This window comes from Thermobia domestica, chromosome 15, assembly GCF_964235325.1.
Source record: "Thermobia domestica chromosome 15, izTheDome1.hap1.1, whole genome shotgun sequence".
In the NCBI taxonomy this organism is placed as follows: domain Eukaryota; kingdom Metazoa; phylum Arthropoda; class Insecta; order Zygentoma; family Lepismatidae; genus Thermobia; species Thermobia domestica.
This window is the reverse complement of record NC_137468.1, coordinates 81,660,051-81,681,592: the sequence shown is the minus strand read 5'-3', so window position 1 is coordinate 81,681,592 and position 21,542 is coordinate 81,660,051. Positions and strand designations below refer to the sequence as shown.

General features: G+C 34.5%; 1 protein-coding gene across 1 annotated transcript; it reads right to left on the bottom strand.

The window, feature by feature from the left end:
* Positions 1-1,263: 1,263 nt before the first annotated feature.
* On the bottom strand, positions 1,264-21,501 carry Cdk5 (Cyclin-dependent kinase 5). Its single transcript, XM_081739898.1, has 7 exons — positions 21,122-21,501; positions 16,469-16,557; positions 15,532-15,725; positions 12,105-12,192; positions 10,427-10,598; positions 4,876-5,087; positions 1,264-2,076 (listed from the first exon to the last, which is right to left on the bottom strand). Exons 1-7 carry the CDS (start codon positions 21,156-21,158, stop codon positions 1,969-1,971), a joined length of 900 nt encoding a protein of 299 aa, XP_081596024.1. The 5' UTR covers positions 21,159-21,501; the 3' UTR covers positions 1,264-1,968.
* Between the last annotated feature and the right edge of the window lie 41 nt (positions 21,502-21,542).

The window sequence follows — 21,542 nt, the reverse complement described above, 5'->3', positions numbered from 1 at the left end:
TTATGACAGTTGGAAAATCTGACACAAAGAAATAGAAACTACATTAAGGTAGATAATAGAGCATGATACCTTTCTACTGTTGAATTAAAGATTTTACGACGAGCCTTCCTCGTATATGTCACAATCGTAATCTATTACTAGAACACTGCATGTAAAGAAATACAGGTATGAAGACCATTTGGAAAAAAGATAATGTAATATACGAAGGAGAGTCTGAAAATAAATTTTCCCTCTCATTTTCCCCAGGAAAGCGAACAGCAATGGGGGAAACAAGACAGCCGTTGGAAGCGCACCCAGTGATTTCCATCTGTTTCCGGCTTTGAAGAAGACTCTTGGCGACAGGCGCTTTGGAAGAAATACTGAAGCCACAGAAGCTGTTCGACGCTTCTTTCGTATGCAGAGTCATGAATTTTTCCTGGAAGAGTTTTGGAAGCTTATAGACCGGTATAACAAATGTCTCAATGTAAGTGGTACATATGTGAGAAAATAAAGGTACATCTGATTTCAGTGCTCATAATGGTCTGGCCTCTTGAAAATAGTTGAAAAGTGACCAAAAAGTGACCAAAATCTCATCATGTCCCTTTTTTCCTTTGTCAATTTCTCAATCACCTCTCTCTTTATTGTTTTGTTTCATCTTTTCTTCTTTACTTCTTTTTTGAGTTTCCTCCTTTCTTAGGTTTTCTAAGTATGCTTTGTAGTTACGGTAGAAGCAGTTTCTGAGTAAGTGGAACCACTTCTAGCCTGTTTCCGAATTTCTTCATCCCAGACACATTTAACTTAGCATTAAGAGTTCTCAAAGTCATGAAATATTCAAATTCATCACATACTCTTAAGAAGAACATACAAGAAGCATAACACAACACGAACATGATAAATCACACAAACATACACACACAACGTTGAGCGGAGCGTTAACTATTACGAGAGAAAACTAAAAGACTATTATGATAGAAGACTAGACACAGAAGGGTTCTCAACCCCACCTTGAGAGCTTAAGCGTCCACCAACCATCCACTGTGCTTTAGAAAGAATAAAAAACTGAAGTGAGAATCAAGCTGACTGTTTCACATGTGGCAGCAAGTATTGAAGCTTTCAGAAGAGTAATGAGTAACAAGTTTCTGCCTTTTTTTCATTTATTTTCATATTTTTCTTAGAAAACATAAATCACACGAAAAAGTCACTTTATCTCCCTCCCCAAAAAATAACTTTTAGTGACCAACCTAAAAAAAAGTAACTTTTAGTAAAAAAAAAAAAAAAAAAAAAAAAAAAAAAAAGTGACTCGCTATGAGCCCTGTGACTTTTAATGTTACATACTACTTTTGGTCTTGCATCCCTACCTCTGTCCACAGTCGCCTGGGGAAACTTATTTTCGGACTCCCCCTCGTACATTGCTACTTAAATTAGAACTGTTTCTATTGTTATTTACCTAATAACCATATTATTTTGACAAAACAATAAAAATTAAACATAACAAACAAACAAAAAGAAACTTATTATATCTTATTTTTGACCTCAGGATTTCAGAAAAAAACTTCTGGCTTCATTACAAAACTTTAGGGAATAGAATAAGATAATGTGAAAGTCTTGAGCACGTAAAGATATTAAATATGTATTTTATTTTACGACAAAAGTGATTAGCTTTTACAGTCGGGAGTAGTTGATACACGGAATGTTTCTTGCAGTCTTCTTTCTACATGTGTGTAAGAATTAATCCTTTAAAATTACCTCACTTACATTGTAGCTACAATATACAATCTCCCCTTTGTTATTTCTTTACTGGTAATGTCATTATATGACATTTCGGGAAAGAAATGATTTGACTAGACAAAATCGATAAATGTACTTATAAAATACAAATATCACAAGGCAAGGAACACTCAACTGCCAATATTTACAGTAAGTAGAATGCCTCAATAATGCTATAAAAATGGATGGATAATGAACACTGTATAGTCTATTCGAGAAAATTTACTGGCACCGGTCGTTCTTAATAGCAGGACTCAAATCACTGAAATACGCATGTCCCATCGCATCTTCTGCAGCCATTCTTAAAGCTGGATTGCACACAAGCAACCTCTGAAAAAGGGAGGAATGGAAACATTATCACCTGCATATATTCACGAAAAACAGCAGCATATTAAAAAATCCTTCAAAATATAAGGGTTATCTAGTTCTGTGATTCATTTAAGTATTCTTCATATCTGAATATAAAACATTAAAACATTTATCATTCGCTGAATGTGTAAAGAATTCCAACAGTAATAAATATATGATTTTGAAAAGAATATGGTTCAAACAATTAAGTCAACGGGAACACGGAGCATAATGCCAACAAAACCTGTTTAAGGACTTGAATGCAGTTTTAAAATGTAAAATAAAAAACTTATATGCATGCAAATTTTCCTCTGACTTGAACTTGTCGGAGCTTCAATAATATGTCTAAGGGCAATACGAAAGTTGATTGTTCATGACCATATCAATTATATTTGAATTCTGTGAAGCAAAGATTAGGCATATTATCATTAGTAAATATTAGACAAATTATTTGTGATTTTCTTGTCCTACTTTACTACTGTATTTTTTTCTGTAAAGCGACTGTTTTATACACTAATGCCAACACTATGCACATTTCTTCGTTTTGAGTATGCTAAATATCTCCAAGTATAGCTACATGTTATGTAAGCATATTGTAACTGGGGCAATGTCCTGTTATGGGTTACAACAAAACAGAAAATGCATGCAAAAGGAAAATATAACATGAAACTGCTACAAATGGGAAAGAATGATACAAACTTACCGGTAAATATTTGTATACGGTTATTCAAAAAGCGCACCGGTTTTCGATCGTCTGGCAGATTTTTGTTTCTCGGTTGCAGACATTGTTTTGTATTGTTGCTCTACCCACACAATTCAGATTGTCGCCTTAATCTGAATTTCTCGCATTTCTTCAGTCTGTGTCTAGCCATGGAGCAGTTTACTATAGCGCGACGTGCTAATTGTGAAAACTTTTTATCAGAACAGATAAAGTTATGCAACAACCGTCAAGCAACTTCGCACGGTTTTACGGCGAAATGAGGCACCGAATGAATCAACAGTTCGCACTTATAAAAAAGTTCACTGAAACAGGTTCAACAGTGAACATTAAAAGTCCTGCGCGTCGTCGTAGTGGTCGTTCTGAGTAAAACACTGCGGTGGTTCGTGACAGTGTGACTGTTAGTAAGGCAGTCATAGTGAATTTCACGAACCAAGTTGTTGCATGCCAGCGTAGTAGATGAGGTCATATGCCCGGCCGTCATTCACCATACCTGAAATCGGAACATGTTTACGAATGTTGATCGTGTGCTTTGAAAAAATAAAGTTTATAATTTGATGTAACAAAACCGGCGCGCTTTTTGAATAACCCTTTAAGTTTATATACCCTTCCCTACCTTAAATGGTTTCCACAATAATTTCTTTTCCTTTTGCTTATCATCAAATAAAGTATACGTAGTCAATAATAAAAGTACATAACAACTAATTTTTCTGAAAAAAGAAAGTGGTTACCCCACAGAAATTTTCAAATAAGTAAATATTATTTTTTGTTTTTATTTTCCGTGCAAAAGTAGGTTTTAATTTAGTTCAACATTATGTATCATATTGAACAACAAAAGAACCAGTACTGTAAACTGTGTCCACATACGTTAAAACATTTATATTTTATACTTATTTATGTACAAGGATGAAAATATATAATATCTGTGATGAAGATTTGAATAAGTAACATGTAAAAATCCGCTCGGTTTAATATTCAAAGGGGAAGTCTACTGTGACGAGGATATCAGCATCGTATGTGGTATTGAAATGATTAGGATTTTATATATAAGTTGTTTCAAAACAACACCGACCAAGATAAAACAAAAAATATAGATTAATCTGGTGGGCAAATGCTTCCTTTCGGAGCTACAGGCTGCCGAAAACATGAAAAAATGAACTTTAAAGGTCCATAGCTCCAATATTACGGGACCTATCGTAGTCGGATCAAGACTTTATTTAGGAACAAGCATCTGCCCTATACAAATATCCATGTTTCAGAATCCTGCGGTACCTCCACAACAATTCTTGTAGAGGTAGTTGGTGACTACTTCAAATTATATGCCCGTATCCAAACTGCCTTTATAAAAATTGTTGCGTGAGTACCGCAGCATTATGAAACATGTATTTTTGAATAGCGCCACATATTAATTCCTAAGTGCAGTTTTGACTAGACTACGGTGGGTACCATAGTTTTGGAGCTATGGGCCTTCAAACTTCAGTTTTTATTTTATTTTCGGCAGCCTATAACTCCGAAAGGAAGCATCTGTGCACCCAGGCTGGTCCATACTTTTCGGTGTCATCAAACACCTCCCACACGTTGCCGGTGTTGTTTTGAAACACTCTGTGTATATATATATATTTCAAACCATAGAAACGGCTTTAAAAGAAAATAAAGTCCAGTTTTATGTTTCATGCCTATGCCTTATCTATGCTTATTGCATCCTTATTTATAATCCAATTGGTTCAATCTTTTATGGAAGTACAGGAAGAAGTATATATAATGATCTAGAAAAGAATATAATGAAGTCACATTATGTCACTTGAAAATGGTTTATAGTTTGGAATCATCGACTGTCGAATTCATTCAGATAATATTCTGAAAAGTATACAATACAGAGAAATATCGTCGACAGGGTGTAGCAGGAAATTATTATTCTAATTTCTTATGTGCATGTGGTATTATGCTGCGAATTGTACGCCTTGTTTCGAGAATCCAATCTACTCATCCTCTTGCTAAATATATATAATCATAGTCATACCATTTCACTTTACAACAAATGAAAACTGTAACAGAAATTCTACCTGTAAAAGATCCCTTCCTTTGCTATTCAATTTTGGCACAACTTGGGAGAAGCTCATACTAGGATGATAAATAGGGAAGGGCTTGTAGTCAGGCAGCGACGCTAACCCTGGCCAAGTTTCTTCTGTAGGAGTACCCAGAAGCTTAAATATTCTTTTTAACTGGTCATCTACGTCTGACCCTGGAAACAAAGGCCGTCCAGCATTTGCTAATTCTGTAACAAAGAAAAACAAATAACATTTCACTGAAGCTATAGAACGTTCTATACTAAACAGAAGTACCTACAAACTCTAAAATCTAAAATTACTTTCATTTCTGAATTGTGAAAGACTTAGTAATTAAGAAATCTTAGTATATGTCTATTATTTAATAATTGCCGAAATTTTCAATGGTAATTCGATCTTCCTCAGCGGCGCTTCCTTAAAGTATTCTTGCAAATTTCTATTTACATCTTACGACATCATTTGTTATGTTATAAACATTTCAAACTAAACAATTTCTTCTAGAAAGAAAAAATATACATACACAAATACCTTGCTATTATCAGTAACTAAAGTTACACTCCCGTTTCCTTTACTATAGTGGCATAATTGTGGGACATTGAAAAGTTGTACTTTCCAGATTGGTGCAGATGTACTATAGTGTTACAACCTTGAGACTACAAACAATACTAATCCTCTACTTGTGAATACCGTGAATCCACCAAAATATCTACTGCTTTGGCTTGTCACGAAGTATCCACAAATTAATGCTCGATTATCGCATTTTCTGTATAGAAAATCATAACATATATCTAAAAAATACTAAAAACATGTTGCAAAGGGGATTTGGGGGGGGGGGGGTACTTATTTATCTTTTTAATTGATTTAGCTACCTTTTTTAACTACAAGATGGGAATCATAGTATTTCACAAAAATGATCCTGCGTAGCTCAGACATTTTATATTTAACCTCTCATTATACGAGGCTGATGGAGGGACGTCTGCAGGATTTTTTCTTTCAAGGGCGACAAAAGACCAATTCTAGAGAAAGGGTCAAAAGACCGGCACAGTCGCGAATACACACATGCTTTAATGCAAGCGTACACATAATATATCATATAAGACAACAATTATTTAAACATATATCTCTAATAACTACAGTACATAAAATATAGTATTTAATATAATTGTTATTTGTTTGTTACAATAGCAATTGAATCAAGTGGTTCATGGAGACAAGAAGGGCTAAATTTCATCAATGAAGTTGGCTAACGCATATCGCTAAAATCGGGAGATACCCGAGCAAGAGCATTTCTAATACAACGAATTAGTATAGCCATTCAACGGAGGAATGTGTCAGCTAGTTTGGGAACTTTGCCAAGTGGCAAAGAATTAGAAGAGATCTTCTTTTCGTAGGTCGTTTATGAACTCAAATAATGATTTGCGAATTTGTAATAAAATACTTTGTTTCTGTGCATGAGATTAAATATTTACAATTGATGTATATTTTTAGAAAGAGTAATTTGCAGTTGTGTAGACCCTATCCGATCACTTTTCCATTTTAATGTGCATACTTCAATTACCATCTCTGTATACCGGCAGTTTAAATAAGTTTTCCGTTATTTTGTTGCTGTTAATGATATATTTGTATCTATCCTTTTTTGGTTCCCTTGAAGAATTACTCTTAAGTTGCAACTGTTACTGCCGTTGTATGTATAGTAAATATTTCATATACTGGTGGCTTTGGCATAAAGGTTCATAGATTGGTCTGTATCTGTGAAATTGAAGATCATAAAACCCATTTTCCACCTCAGAATAACGTTTCCACAGAAATATTGTATCTACATACAATAACACAACTGTTGCTAGGAAATCTAACTTCTTATACAACGAAAGCAATAATTGAATGTAGTTTTGTTTTCATAGACTCATCCTAACATTTAAACGAAACAATTATATACAAGAGAGAAAATAAATTTTTAATATGTTTCGAAATATATATATATATATATATATATATATATATATATATATATATATATATATATATATATATATATATTAAGTACTTTAGTATATGAATAAGGAAATTAGTATGTTTTGACATGTAATTTCAAGAACTGAACAGCTTACGAGGGTAAGGCAAGTGCCCCCATGTCCTCCACTGTTGGCGGCCGTGCGCTAATTGTCACACACACTTAGATCTAATTGAATTACTAAAATTAATAACATAACAAAAGTGTGTTGGACTCCAATTAACGGAAAATAAAAAAAATTAGATATAGCTAACATTTCAACCTGCTGCTGAGGTCTATTAGTATTCTAAAATAGTAGATGGCCAAGCTAACAGATGCGTCATTTGATGTGAATATGGCAGCCAAATTTTGAGTCGGACGTACACACTCTAACACATCGTTACAAGCCAATGGAAAAATGGTATTCTTAACAATCTCAATTTTCACACTTGTTGGTTCTCAAATCCTCTCTTTCTGTATCAATGGCCTGTTGTTAGTCTTCATCTTATTATAATTATTGCAGTATTATTTCCTAGTTTGTTCTTTAAAGTAAGACGCAGCTTTATTCTTCGACTTTCAAGATTTATATTCTAGTTAAAATAATGTCATGTGTTTCAGGAATTTATGTGTATGTATTTTGAGCTTCCACGTTTGTAAAGACGTTATGTAATGTTGATGATTGACTTGCAGCACCAGTGAATGATTGGAATTTATTTACAAATTTAAAATACGAACATTTTACAAATTAACTTTGTATACTAAATAAATAATTATTCCCTTTGACCATTTTTTTATCATGTTTTAATTGACTGACTCATTGAAATTTTCAGCAATTCTTAAATGGCAGATGTATATTAATTATGGTTAGTCTAAGTTAATAGTTGTAATCATGTGTTAGCTTGGTTTCTTAATTGTTAGTTAGTGTTGTTAGTCAGTTCAATTCGTTGTTATTATTTTCAACAGAATGAACAAAGAAAATCATGAAACGGTTAAAAAGGTAAAACTGATGTCACAAATAAATGCTGACACTGAAGCACAAGGAAGGCAAAAAAATAAGGATATGAAATTCACTTCGATACCTTCTGGAAGTTCACAATAAACCTTACTAGTTTCGGCTTATGATGTGCGTCCTCCCTCAGAGACAGTAGAGGACAAGAAGCAGGGTAAAGCTGATACAAGCACATAGGTAGGAACAAAGGATAAAAGTCCATACAGATGAACTCAAGCCACTGCTCATGAAAAGGTTTAGGTAAAAACTTTGTTTGCCAACTGTTAACAACAGTATCACGTCAAACCCGAATGGTATTAGGTAACAAACACTAGAACAATTTGCCAACCAACAGATACCACACATTATTTGCAAGACATCGATATATTGTGTTTTATTGTCAATAGCTCGAAATACTTTACTGATATCATGGAAAGTATTCCTAAGATGTTCTGATGATCATTTCCGGATTAAAGTATTAACGAAGAATAATAAATAGCATGAAATTTACATAAATGGTGAATTCACGTTTGCAACCTGTAAAAACTTTCCGGGTCAGTGTATGAGGTTAGTTCTCTCCGGAACCTTCTTCAGCACCAATTCTTCTTATAGTACTTGATTGCTTATATAATAATCTTCGAGATTTGTTTACCTGCACAATTTGAAAGACACAGGATCATCCGAAAAAGTAATAAACTTGTGTACCATTTCATACTACTCGCACTTGTTTACTTTTGGACATTTTGTTTTTGCTGTGTACAATTTACGAGGGGAGGGGGAAGACCCCCTGAGCACTCTTAGGGGAGCGGGAGAAGCAGACATAAAAATGATAAGACAACGACCGATATTACTGTCGAATCCATAGTTTTCGGGGTCGCTAAGATGAAGAATGACACTTCAGTTGTTCAAATTCAGCCCCATTAGCACCCTGGGGAAGTAGAATTGTGACACGTAAAAATAATTGAAAATGATCTATATTAGTGTCGAATCCATAGTTTTCTCGCTCGCTGAAATGAATAGTGACGCTCACAATGCCATTCAAGTCCAAGTTCATCCCATTTGCAGAATGTGGGGTGAGGAGGCAAAAAATAAAATGTCAAAAATGACTTGAGATTTGTGTTGAATTCATAGTTTACTGGGTCGGAAAAACATCTGGCCCGTTTGAAATGACTTTTGGAAAATAATCAGTACCCACTTCAAACAGGGCTTTTTCATCATATCAATATGCTTATTCTGAGGGGGTAGGGTGTTTTAATTTTTATGCCAAAAGTAAAGTACCTTCTGTATTTTTATTACTACACTTTCATTGAAATAAATGTTCTAAGGATAGGGATTCAAATATTTCGCATATACCTTTTCTCCCCGTGCGAAGAACAGGCATTTTCAGCTAGTCTTTATATATATGTATGTATATATATATATGGATTTACGTGTGTGTGTGTGTGTGTGTGTATTCCACCATAATCTGAAACGCCTGGAGCAATTTTAACCAACCTTGGTACACATATTACTTGCAGTCTGGAAAAGAGTACTGTTGGGGTAAGACCCCAAGCACACCCAAGTGGGAGCGGCAGATACATAAAAATGATCGAAAATGACCGATATTAGTGTTAAATCCATAGTTTTCGGGCTCCATGAGTTGATTGGTGTCAATGTCGATGTCCTTTAAGTTCAAGTTCAGCCCACCAGTGAGGGTAAGACCCCTTTGCATACCTCAGGGGAAGGGGATACATGTAAGAATGATCAAAATGGCCGATATTACTGTGTGCGCAAGGAAAGGTGGATTCTGACAGTTGGGCAGAGCACGTGGATTATTGGAGGCGCTGTTGCCACAGGCTCCGCAACAGAGACAGCAGTTCTGGCGACAAACTTAAGACATTTAACAAGTCTCAACTACCGGCAACAGCGTGGTCAATGACCTTCATTGCCTAGCAACAGCGTGAAAGAATACTGCTGTGATTGGCGAACAATCCTCCCTCTCGTTTTGTTTACAACATGTGCAACTATCTGTCAAAGGCCACCTTTCAGTAACTCGATAATAATGTCGCATCCGTAGCTTTCGGAATCGCTGAAATGAACAGTGACACTTCTGATGCCATTCAAATTCAACCCCTATTAGTACTGCTGAGAGGGAGGGAGTAAACATAAAAAACTAATTGAAAATGACCGATATTAGTGTTGAATTCATAGTTTTCGGGGCCGTTTTAGATAAATTGACACTCTCGATGCTATTTTAGTCCGCATTAGCACACGGGAGGGGGGCGATATAACGATGTAAAAATACAGAAAACGACCGATATTAGTGTCGAATCATTAGTATTCAGCGTCGCTAAGTTAACTGGTGGCAGTCCAGATGCTTCAGCCCCAAGTTGAGGCAAGACTCCTGCATAACATAATGTTTTACATGTTTATATAATAGGTGAAGGTCTACCACCATACGAAAATGATCCCGATTGTGTGAGGTTGGTTGAAGTCGTACTATATATAGTGTCCTTATAAAAATCTTTCTAAGTTCCAACACACACATTAAAAAAGGTTATATCTGAAGATAAGTCTGAACATATACTAACCAGCAAATATACAGCCTGCTGACCACATGTCTATTGATGTGGTATAAAGTTTAGCCCCAAACAGAACATCAGGCGGCCGATACCACAAAGTTACAACTTCGGCAGAATAACATTTTACTGGGATACCAAACGCTCTAGCCAGTCCAAAATCCGCTAATTTTAGTTCACCATTCTGAAAAACAAAACATATACAAAATTCTATATTTGGAATCTGATATCAAAGTATCATATCTCTAAAATCTTATCCGATTATGAAGTGTTATATCTTAAAATGGGCTAAGTATTCGAAAGAGGAAATATCCAATGTTTCGTTTGGTTGGCGGTGTGTGCAAGAGTGACGAACGCTAGTAACATCTTTCGCCAACCATCTGTTGACTCCCCAACTCCCATCAGTGTTCAAGATAGAGTTCCACTACTGATTTGATATGTGCTATGTGGCTAGAAGAGGCCAAACTAAACATTTGTAAACTGAAATTTTATGTAACTACAATTATAAATAGTATGTGCGTCATTATTGTCTATCAACTACATCAGATTAGCATCAACAAATGACATAATTCTAGGTTATTAAAAATTCGTCTTTCTAGATTTTCTCAAAATCTACGCATCAGCATTTACCATCTTGTTTAACTCGGTATAATCTATCGATTGATATACTGTTCGTTACAAAACACACGAGCCTTGTCTCACACCACCACCAAAAGAGAAAACAAGAAAGGAAAACAAGTGAGAAATAAAGACTTAATGTTATTACCTTTTGTGATAAATTAAATAAAAAGTCTGGAGGGAAGAGAACGTTTCGCAACTTCTTTTCCTCTTTCTAACCGAGGGTCGCCTATTGATTTCTTAGATATATGGCCTGTTGACAAGGGATAGAGCCATGTGGGTGTTCCGTGCAATTTCAAAAACTGAGGTTCTCCTGTTCTGAAACCGTTTATATGTTTCATATTCGGACATTTTAAAAGACAATTCTAAGCTATATACCTTAATCATGTTGTATACTGTTGTCCTGCTAGTATCATTAACCCCTTCAGTGCGTAATTTTCAGATGCGAACCGCTGTAAAAAGTGTAGGTTTTTTTGAGAACTTTGGATGTTGATTCTAAATCTGTTTCAAAATCACTTACATCAGAATCACTAATTAATAACTCTTCCTCGATGTCAGCATCGTTGAAATATCGTTTTGAAGCCATTACTGTGCTGTCTTCTCTTATATAAATTATTATATACCTTCAGACAATACAAACATTTATTTTTATCTTTGAATGTATAAGCCATCTTATATATATATATATATATATATATATATATAAGGACGTTATCGGCATCGCATCCATGGTCTTAAGCCCATCACAGATAAGAAATGACTCCCTTTGCGAACACACTATCTGAGGAAGGGGAGGAGCGGCCTGAGACCTGTATGGCAGGTACCATCCCAGTATTTTCCTAGTGTAAATGAGGAAAACCTAGAAAAACCTCACTCAGAAGGCTGGTCTGAAAAACCTTTCGACCGATTGTCTTCACTCTTCTACTATTGAAAGCATAATATCCAGCAAAAACTGGACTCAACTCGGAATTGCAGAATAATAATGCTGTCACATAATTTCCTTTTTCTTAACGCAAAACCTGAAAACAAGGAATCATTACGTACTCTAAATTTAGTGAACACTGAAATTTACCTTGTTGATTAGAAGATTTTGTGGCTTCAAATCCCGGTGTAATACATTATGGCTGTGGCAGAATGCTAGGCCTCTAAGCAATTGGTACCTATAAAAGGGAACAGCTATTTTGTATCAAGAAAGTACGAAAAATAGAATTAAATAATATAGTAGAATTTTGCATTTTGAAACAATACAACGTAATTCGGATATAAGTTCATATTTCTCTAGAAAAGCTTCCTTTTCAATTTTCTTATTTATTACCTCACTCAAATTATAATTTATTTTCCAAACCATATGATTATCTTTCTATTAAAGACTCATCAATTAACTCTTAATGAGTATTTCTGCCTTTTACATTCTCGAAAAAATTAAAATAAACAAATAAATGCAAAGTACATATATTCGACATAATTGTCACGGAGATATCTATTTTTTTAAAAAAATGAAATGCAGAATTAAAAAAAAAAAAAAAAAAAAAAAAAAGTCTTTTGCTTTCAACGTCGCCTCTTCACGGCTGTGTGAGACTTATTGACGACATATGGAGGGTCAAGCATAACATACGAGAGTAATTAGAAAAATAATTACCATTGTGATGTAGCGCTAGTAGTAGTGGGCGCAGCGTCACCGATATTACATCGCACAATCTGTGGTTCAATAAGCTTCCAGCTGTGCTAGTGAGAGTATCGTATTGTCGTGCGTGTGCATGTTATATCACAAAATGTGTGATGTCATAGAAAATCACGCTAAAAGCGAGGTACGAGAAATGATAAGATTTCTTTTGGGCAAAAAATCTATGAAATGCAGACTTTTATTCTGAATTGTGTGCTGCATACAGTCTAGAAGTTATGAATGAATGTTTCGTACACCATTGTATCAGACTTTCTAAGAAGGAAGAACATTCACGATCAACAGAGGAGTGGAAGACTTTCTATACTTAGTGATGATTTCGTCAAGAAAATTGACGATAAAGTTCGTGAGAATCATCGATTCACAATCTTGGAACCTTCTAAACTATTTCCGAACGTTTCTCGGACTGTTTTGTACGGGGTAGTCAGCAGAGAATTAGGCTAAGTTTTGTGCTCCGTAGGTACCAAAAATTTTAACGGAGATCTACAAAACCAATTAAATAGAATCTGCCTCAGACTTTCTTTCCCGGTTCAAGGAAGCAGTTTATGAACAGAATAGTAACTGGCAATGAGATAAACCAACAGCCAACGGCATTGGTTCATATCGCTTCTCGAAACAAGACGTGATAAGCCCATCAAACGTGGCACAACCATCAATTTTAAAGTCTACTGTAACACTGAAGAAATTGAGAAGAGCCATCCAAAACAAAGGTCGCGCTCTGTTGATATCTAGGGTTGTGTTCTTGTATGACAACGCTCACCCTCACAGTGCTCGGGGAACGCTAGACCTGTTGAGTCAACTCAAATGGGACTAGTTTGATTACAACGAGGATATTCAAAATGCTGTGATAAGTTGGTTTAACTCACAGGCGGTCGAGTGTTACGCAGAAGGGATTTGTAAGTTAGTGCAAAGCTATGAAAAATGCTTAAATTTACATGGCAACTATGTTGGGATATAGAGAAAAGCGAGTTAAAAAATATATCTATGCGTTTTTTAAAATTATTATTTATTTACATTCAATCAGAGGTTACATTCCGAATTATCATCTTCTTTCCATCTCTACTTCTGGTATTCCTTTCTCTGTGTTTCAGACAAATGTACAACACAAAAGTTATAATGGTCATGCATTTTGAGCTGATCAATAAATAAGGTTTATGCTTAAATTTTGATATCTTTAACAGTTTTGTAAAAAAATAAATAAATTTTCATTGTGGAGAATACAACTTACAAATAAAAATATTAAAAGCAGAAGTTGATTTTCTTTATAGGTAAGAAAGTTAGCTCAATCAATACAATGTACACTGCTGTTCGTGAAAATTGGAGCACTAATTACGAATGTGTCCAAACTCATAGAATTTTAAAGGCTAAATATGACGTACGAACAATTTCAGTGAGATGGTGCATATGTTTGCTCAGTAGCATGGTTCGGTGCTCAAGTAATACAAAAGAGAGTAGTTTACACTATACTCAGGTAATAGTGTGTCGATAAGCCTACAGGAACGTGTGGACAAGTGCTTCTATGCCTCGTCGACGTTAAAGGGTGAAAGATAAACAGACAACTGTGTTCGAACGGGGCTCTGCTCGATTATAACTATCTCGAGTCGAGATAGTTATAATAATCCGTGCCTTTCAGAAAAGGTGGTCAAAAACCTGTCCTATTTATTTCGCATTACCAAATACATTTCTATTTCTTCTTGATTGAACTAGACAAAGACAATATTAGCTACATTGAGTAATTTCGCACCTATAAGCTGTTACGTACAAACAGAGAATGAATAATTTTATCCAATTCACAAAAAACTACAAATTCTCATTAAAGTCGCATCCTGCTTTGTTTATTTACAGTTTAACATCCCTTTTCAATATCATGGCTATATGAACCTGGGCTTGCAATTACGACAGAAAATGAAATCACATGGACTTCATCAGGAACAGTCAATACAGGTTACTAAGAGGAAGTTAAGGCTGTGGCTGTTACAATGATTGGAATTCAAGACATGTTTGTGAACCCGTTTCCTAACATTATCTCTACAATAGGGAGCGAAATTTCCGATCACCAATTGGCAAACCAAATATTTTAGTATGGTAATAAGCATTTAGCCTTTATTGTTTGCCTTCGAATTGCGAAGAGAAAATGGCTATCAAACTCTCTGATCTGGCTAATGGATTCAGACTTGAAATTTCGCGCTTTGCTCTACATAGATCTTCTACATGTTTGACGTTGTTTGCAAATGAGTAATTTCTTTATGTAATGTAATTGAACATGCAATGCACATTTTTAATTTCTTAAAATATTTGTCTTTCATATTTTGTCCGAAGACTTAGTTTAAACATCTTACTTATTGTCTCAACCTATTGTCTGCTGCCTTTAGGTCATTCTTAAAGTTGAATATGCTTTGGAAAAAGGCACTAAGGACTTTTCTTCAAAATGTTTAAACAAATTTCCTGTGACTTCTGCAATCAATATGTACAAAGTACAAGGGTTGTAGAGTATGTTTTAAAGAATACCATTCCATTTCTATAACCCGTTAAGTGCTTTGATTTTTATTCAATCTACCTGGAAATTGCATCCACACCGAATAACAATCAAGAAAACGTAAACATACTGCACTTCTTTTAAACTTCTTTACTTACTTATGCAGGTAGCATGTTTTCATATAGACAGTAATAAAAAAAATGATAAAAAAAGACTTTAGACAAATAATGGATATATGATTCAGAATTTTCGTTTATCTCATCCACAATAAAGATCGCATGACTACATTATGCACACATTTAGGCATAACAGAAACCACACTAAAAACAAATTTACACTTACATAAAAGATTTAACTACATCTGGATCAATCTCTCCATTTAGGCTGTCGAAGTACTTCTTCAAGTCTTGATCGCAGTGTTCGAAGACTAATGTCAATTTTTTGTCACTATGTAGAACGTCGTACAAACGAACTATGTTTTTATGTTTTAGCTCTTTCAATAAACAAATTTCTCTTAACGCTGATGATGGAACGCCCTACAAAAGAAACAATATTTTCTTCTTTTAATGTAGGATCAAGTATTTAAAAAAATATAGAACTACTCTTTCAACAATATTTTATTTATTTAAAAACAATAACAAGGAAAGGATTTGGGAAGGTATCGGCTAGGGCCTGTTTAGTAGGTACCATCTCGACATTTGCCTGGTAGGACTGAGGAAAACCTGGGAAAACCCATCACGATGGTTGGCAATGGGAATCGACCCCACGACCTCCCGAATGCGAAGCCAATGCTTTACCACTTGAGCTACTTCGCTCGGTTGTGACATTTCAATTACCTGGACTGTAATCGTCCTATAACGATAACGTATCACTCTGTACTCACATTTAAAAGAAAGTAAATCCATCACCTGCAAAATGTTTTCTAATTTTCCAAGTTCAGTCTGATGACGATTACTGTACATTGGTAATCAAATTATCAGATCCAAAAATATTCTTTGGAAATAATAAAAGAGTTCTATTATATTTATTCATATGTTATTGAATTACAAAAATAAAATATTAGGTTGTCTGAGAAGATAGTATAGAAGCCAGAACAAGTCCATATATTCTTTTTATCAATATTTTTGAAACAAATCAGAAAACTTATGCTCAGTTTCCGATAACTTAAAGGGAATGGCGTTAGCAATCGAGGATCAAATAATAAACAAGCCAAGATGTACCTAACTCAGAAGCCATTTTGACAAAGATCTTAGCAATCGAATCGAAAGAAGAGCCTTACCTCATCATCGTCGTCTAAGCGAACTCTTTTTAAGGCGACAATTTCGTGTGATTCTCTATTCTTGGCTTTGAAGACAGTACCATATGTACCTGAAACATACACATAAAGACATAACTCTAAAACTTTGACATCACAATTCTTAGTATTCAATAGATTTTTAGATATTAGCATGAAAACAGTCACAACACATTTATTCTGGAAAATGAAAATAAGCTTATTTAACTAACACGCGCATTTTATGTGCCCTAGGAACAGAATCCTATGACTATATTTCTGGAATGATTTCGGTAACCAATCCCATTGCCCTCACCAGCCAGACACTAATGAGGAGCTTCACTTCATAAATACTTTTATATATCTTCATTTATTGCATCCGTTCATCGTCATACCAGAAACTAGGACATGTCAGTTTAAAAGATATACATAAACGCATATGCAACTTTTACATATGAATTACTCTAAAACTTACTAATATATCTCATTTATACATTTAATGTTCCGCATACGAATTATTCTGAATATATTCTTTTAACAGAGTAAAAGCAATGTTCTTCAACGTTTGAATCTGAAGCTGTTTACAGAGACCTGATTTTGTTTTATACACGATGGAAGCAATTTATATAATCGTGTACTTTTATGAGTAACTGATTTATTATGTATGAGTAACTGATTTATATATGTTTGTTGTATGTATATGCAAGTGAATGTGTTCTTTACTTCTTGTGTTGTAACTGTGAAGGTATTTGTTGACAACAAATTCACTATTATTATTATTATTTTCATATATGGTAATGTTCATCGAGGAAAAGTTATTATTTCAAGTTCTTTACAACTATTTCTGCATGGGAGTTCCATCCTACTTCTGCTAGTATCCGTAACAGTTTCTTCTGTAATCTAAAGACGATAAGACTTTTAGGTGTACTTTCTCAGAACATCAAGTCACATTTTATTATAGAATGAAAATTTGAGTTAATATGTAAACTTAGCTGTTCTTACATTAATTTCATCACTTACGCATTTAACTGCATAACATAGTTCGCTTAACTAAGTTCTTATATGTTTTATATGAAGTTTCCAGTTGAATTTATTAGATACTTTTACTCCGGAAAAGGTAACAGTTTTTACATATTTGCTTAATTTTCTATTTGAATCATTGTATTTGTTTTATTACTTTTAACATTGTGAAATTTTAACGCAAATTTTTTATTAGTATTAATAATTAACATAATTTCGTTCATCCAACTTGAAAGTAGGGCTAAATGACTTTAGATGCCAAAAGCCCAGAAATCTAAAATCCTAAATCCAACTTGAAAGTTAGTTCATTGCCAGTTGGCAATTTAAAGCTAATTCGTTTTCATCTTTCCCACTGACTATTATCTTTGTATCATCTGCAGACACGAGCTGTTAATAGTTTCCGGAAAATCATTCAAAGAAGAAACAGAAGTGACCCCAGTATTGATTCCTGCGGTACTCCACGATCAATAACTTCTTCCTCGATAAACATTTTTATTTTGACTGTTAATTATTCTAGCCATTTCAGTTACTTGTCACCGATCTTTAAGGTATGACTCACACCACCATTTATTTGCTAGGCCTCTAATACCGTAACAACGAAGGTTCTCTAGTAATGGTTTACTATGTCAATGACTTTTGTTAGATCTAAAACTATTCCCATACGTACGTAGTTCTATTCCATCCAATAATTTCCAACAACTGTGTTACGCGAGTATGTAGTACAAAAAACAAATGCAGTCGACTACAGATAAACATCGCTACAGCGAATTTGATAGAATGTGAGCAAAATTTGATATACATGACTCCCAAACACTTTACTTATCAATGGCATTCTTTTCTGGTGGTCACATGACAAACATGTATTTTTAATCGATTTTGAAACTAAATGTGTAGTGACAAACACAACTGAAATCACATTAAGGTTATTATTTCAATCCAAGTTTTGATGTACGTATATTTTTGGAATTTTTTCAAAAACTTTTATTGTGAGTTTTACTCTTCCTGCCCAGAAAAAAAATAAAATAAACGCACTGGGTAATTTTGAGCTGTGGAAAATTCAAATAACCATGCCGGAGAGCCGAGAAGCAGTTTGGACTCCCTTCCAGCATAACCTTGTTGCTGCATAGTAATACCAAGGTGAAACAAACTAATTTCTGTTTATATCTAATATAAGTACATACAGCAAATTATTTAAACAAAGAAAAAAAAAACGGTTTAAACAAAAAAAAAAAACTTTTTTTTTTCAATAAAAACCATGGTTTTGCCAACTCTGCCAACCAGGTAATAATGGTTGTGTTTGGTTAGTAACTGTTGAGACACTCAATGGACATACCGTGCTGGTTCAATTTTTGTACACCACATGTTGGAGGATTTACAGGTAAAAATCAATACTTCGCATGAAGTCATATTTATAAAGAACATACTTCTGCAGGTGATAGGATTAAATACAAAGTAATACAGCTGCAATTTATGTTTACAGGGTTACTAGTGTATATCACTACAAGTTCTTTACGACGGATAAAATAAGTGATTTCGTATGAAAGATGACTGTATTAGAAACTATCTTCCACAGGCAATGTGTTTCTGCAAAATGTACGGAAGTTGTATTTTATGTTCACAAGCGGAATGCTACTAGTATGAAACCATGACAAGTGCTATTGAAACTTGTACCATTGCCAAAGCCCACTAGTTTTCACTACCCACGCCCATGCATATACCCACCTTCGCTGACGCGCTTGATCACTTCAGACACAGCCCTTCGCTAACGTATGTGCCCTCCATCTTCCCCCTAACCCTGAGTCAGTTAAATAACATTTATGCCTTTTAATGGCCACTTAGCACATGTTTTTTGTGCCTTTTGCACTGAAGTTTCATTCATACATCCGGACGCCGTATTTATACACAAATCGTAAAAGAATTGTTCTTTTTCAAAAATTGCTTATGATGGCCCCTTGAATTTTAACTATGTCATGTGAGATATTTTCATGTCGCCCAGCGTAAATCATTTAGGGAACAAGGCAATAAGAAGAAAATTACGGAAGAAATTCTAATTTTTGAACAATTCTCACAAAAGTGGTGCGCAAAAGTAAACCTGCACGTTTTCAACAACTACTTCTAATGGTCCGCTTGAATTCTATCAATGCCAAGTGAGATATTTTTATGTCATCCAGCGCAAATCATTTAGGAGACAATAACAAGGGAACTAGTGAAATAATTATAATTTTTCAACCGTGAAGGGTTTACTTTTGGCGCAACACTTGAAATAATTGTTCAAAAATTAGAATTATTTCACTTAATTTGGAGTATGTCCTTCAAGGGGTCCAGAAGCACGTAAAAAACACAAAATTTACAGAAGAAATGAATGATGCAAGTGCTTAGACGTAACCAAATCTAACCTAACATAAACTAACCTAAACTTACCTAATATTATAGAAATAAGCGAAATTCTATCATTTTTCGGAAAATTATGCGGGATTCCTACACTAATTTAACATAAACTAACCTAACCTAAACTATATTAAACTAACCTAAGCTAGCCTAAACTAACATAATTTAAACTAAAATAACCGAATGTGAACAGAAATTACCAAAATTGTAACACTTTTAGAGAAAAGAGCTGAACCCCTTCTGCTAAACATAGGCTCTAACTTTCTTTTTATTATTTCGTAAATGTATTTGAGTGGGCGACATAAAAATATCCCACACGGCATAGTTAAAATTCAAGGGGGCCATCGTAAGCAATTGTTAAAAATTACAATTCTTTCACGACTTGATAATAAATACAACATTCGGATGCATGCATAAAAACTACAGTGCAAAAAAACACAAAACCGGCGCTAGATGGCCAATAAAAAGCACAAATGCTACCTAACCGGGTCAGGGATAAGGCGAAGCTGAGGGGCCCGAGCGTTAGAGAGGGGGAGTCCGAAGACACCAAGCGCGTCAGTGACGGTGGGTATACGTATATGCGAAGGTAGTGAAAACGAGTGGGTTTCGGCAATGATACAAGTTTTAGCACCACTTGCCATGATTTAATACTATTAGCGCACCCTTGTAATCCACTTGTAAGTATAAGATACAACTTTTGCACACTATGCAGAAATAAACCGCCGATGTAAAATTGTTTCTAACACAGTCGTCTTTCATATACACACACTTATTTTATACGTAGTAAAGCACTTGCAAGGATTTTACACTATTAAACCTACACTTCTAAATTTAAAATACATTTGTATTACTTTGTATTTCATTCTATCGCTTGCAGAAATTTGTTTTTCTTTTTAATATATATAAATATGTCTTTTTATGTAAAGTACTGAATTTTACCTGTACAACTTCTGAAATGTGGTGCGCCAAAAGTACACCTGCACGGAACATAGTTCTATGAATGATCGTCTTAGGAATTATAAGTTTCGATATTCTTAGTTATACATGAAAAATAATACGATCTTCAACAGCAGTTGAGATCTGTAACCTCAACGTTATCAAAGTAACTTATCTTTCCTATCAATTTCAACATTTATCTCTTGCATTACTTTTCATCCGGCAAGGAAAGAGCCTACACGCACACTTAATTTCCTTTAATACACCAAGCATTTATAATACATTAATTAAGCCCACACAATGTTTTAAACATACCTTCACCAATCTTTTCTAACTTTTCGTATTTCTGCATTATTACTTCAATATCATCCAATTTCGTCAAAATATAAGCACTATTCAGTTATAAAATAGGTTCTTACTACACACAAATTCACATTACTGTCGTATTTCTATCTTTAGACTACACATCTGTCTTTAGTGTACACTAACTTCTAGAAATAAACAATCGTTGTCAATCAGCGATGCAAACATTTCAAAATAAACAATTTTTACTAAACGTCAACATTCGTCAATCAAAACACTTGCTTACACAAACAATAATACCAGTAGACGACAGCCCTGCGGGTATTCGTACCTCAGACGAATATAAAAAAAATCGCGCAGGTATAACAAATGCCTAACGAAAATGGAGAGGTATGAAGGGATGAAAGTTAAATGAAAAAATTATGAATTTTAT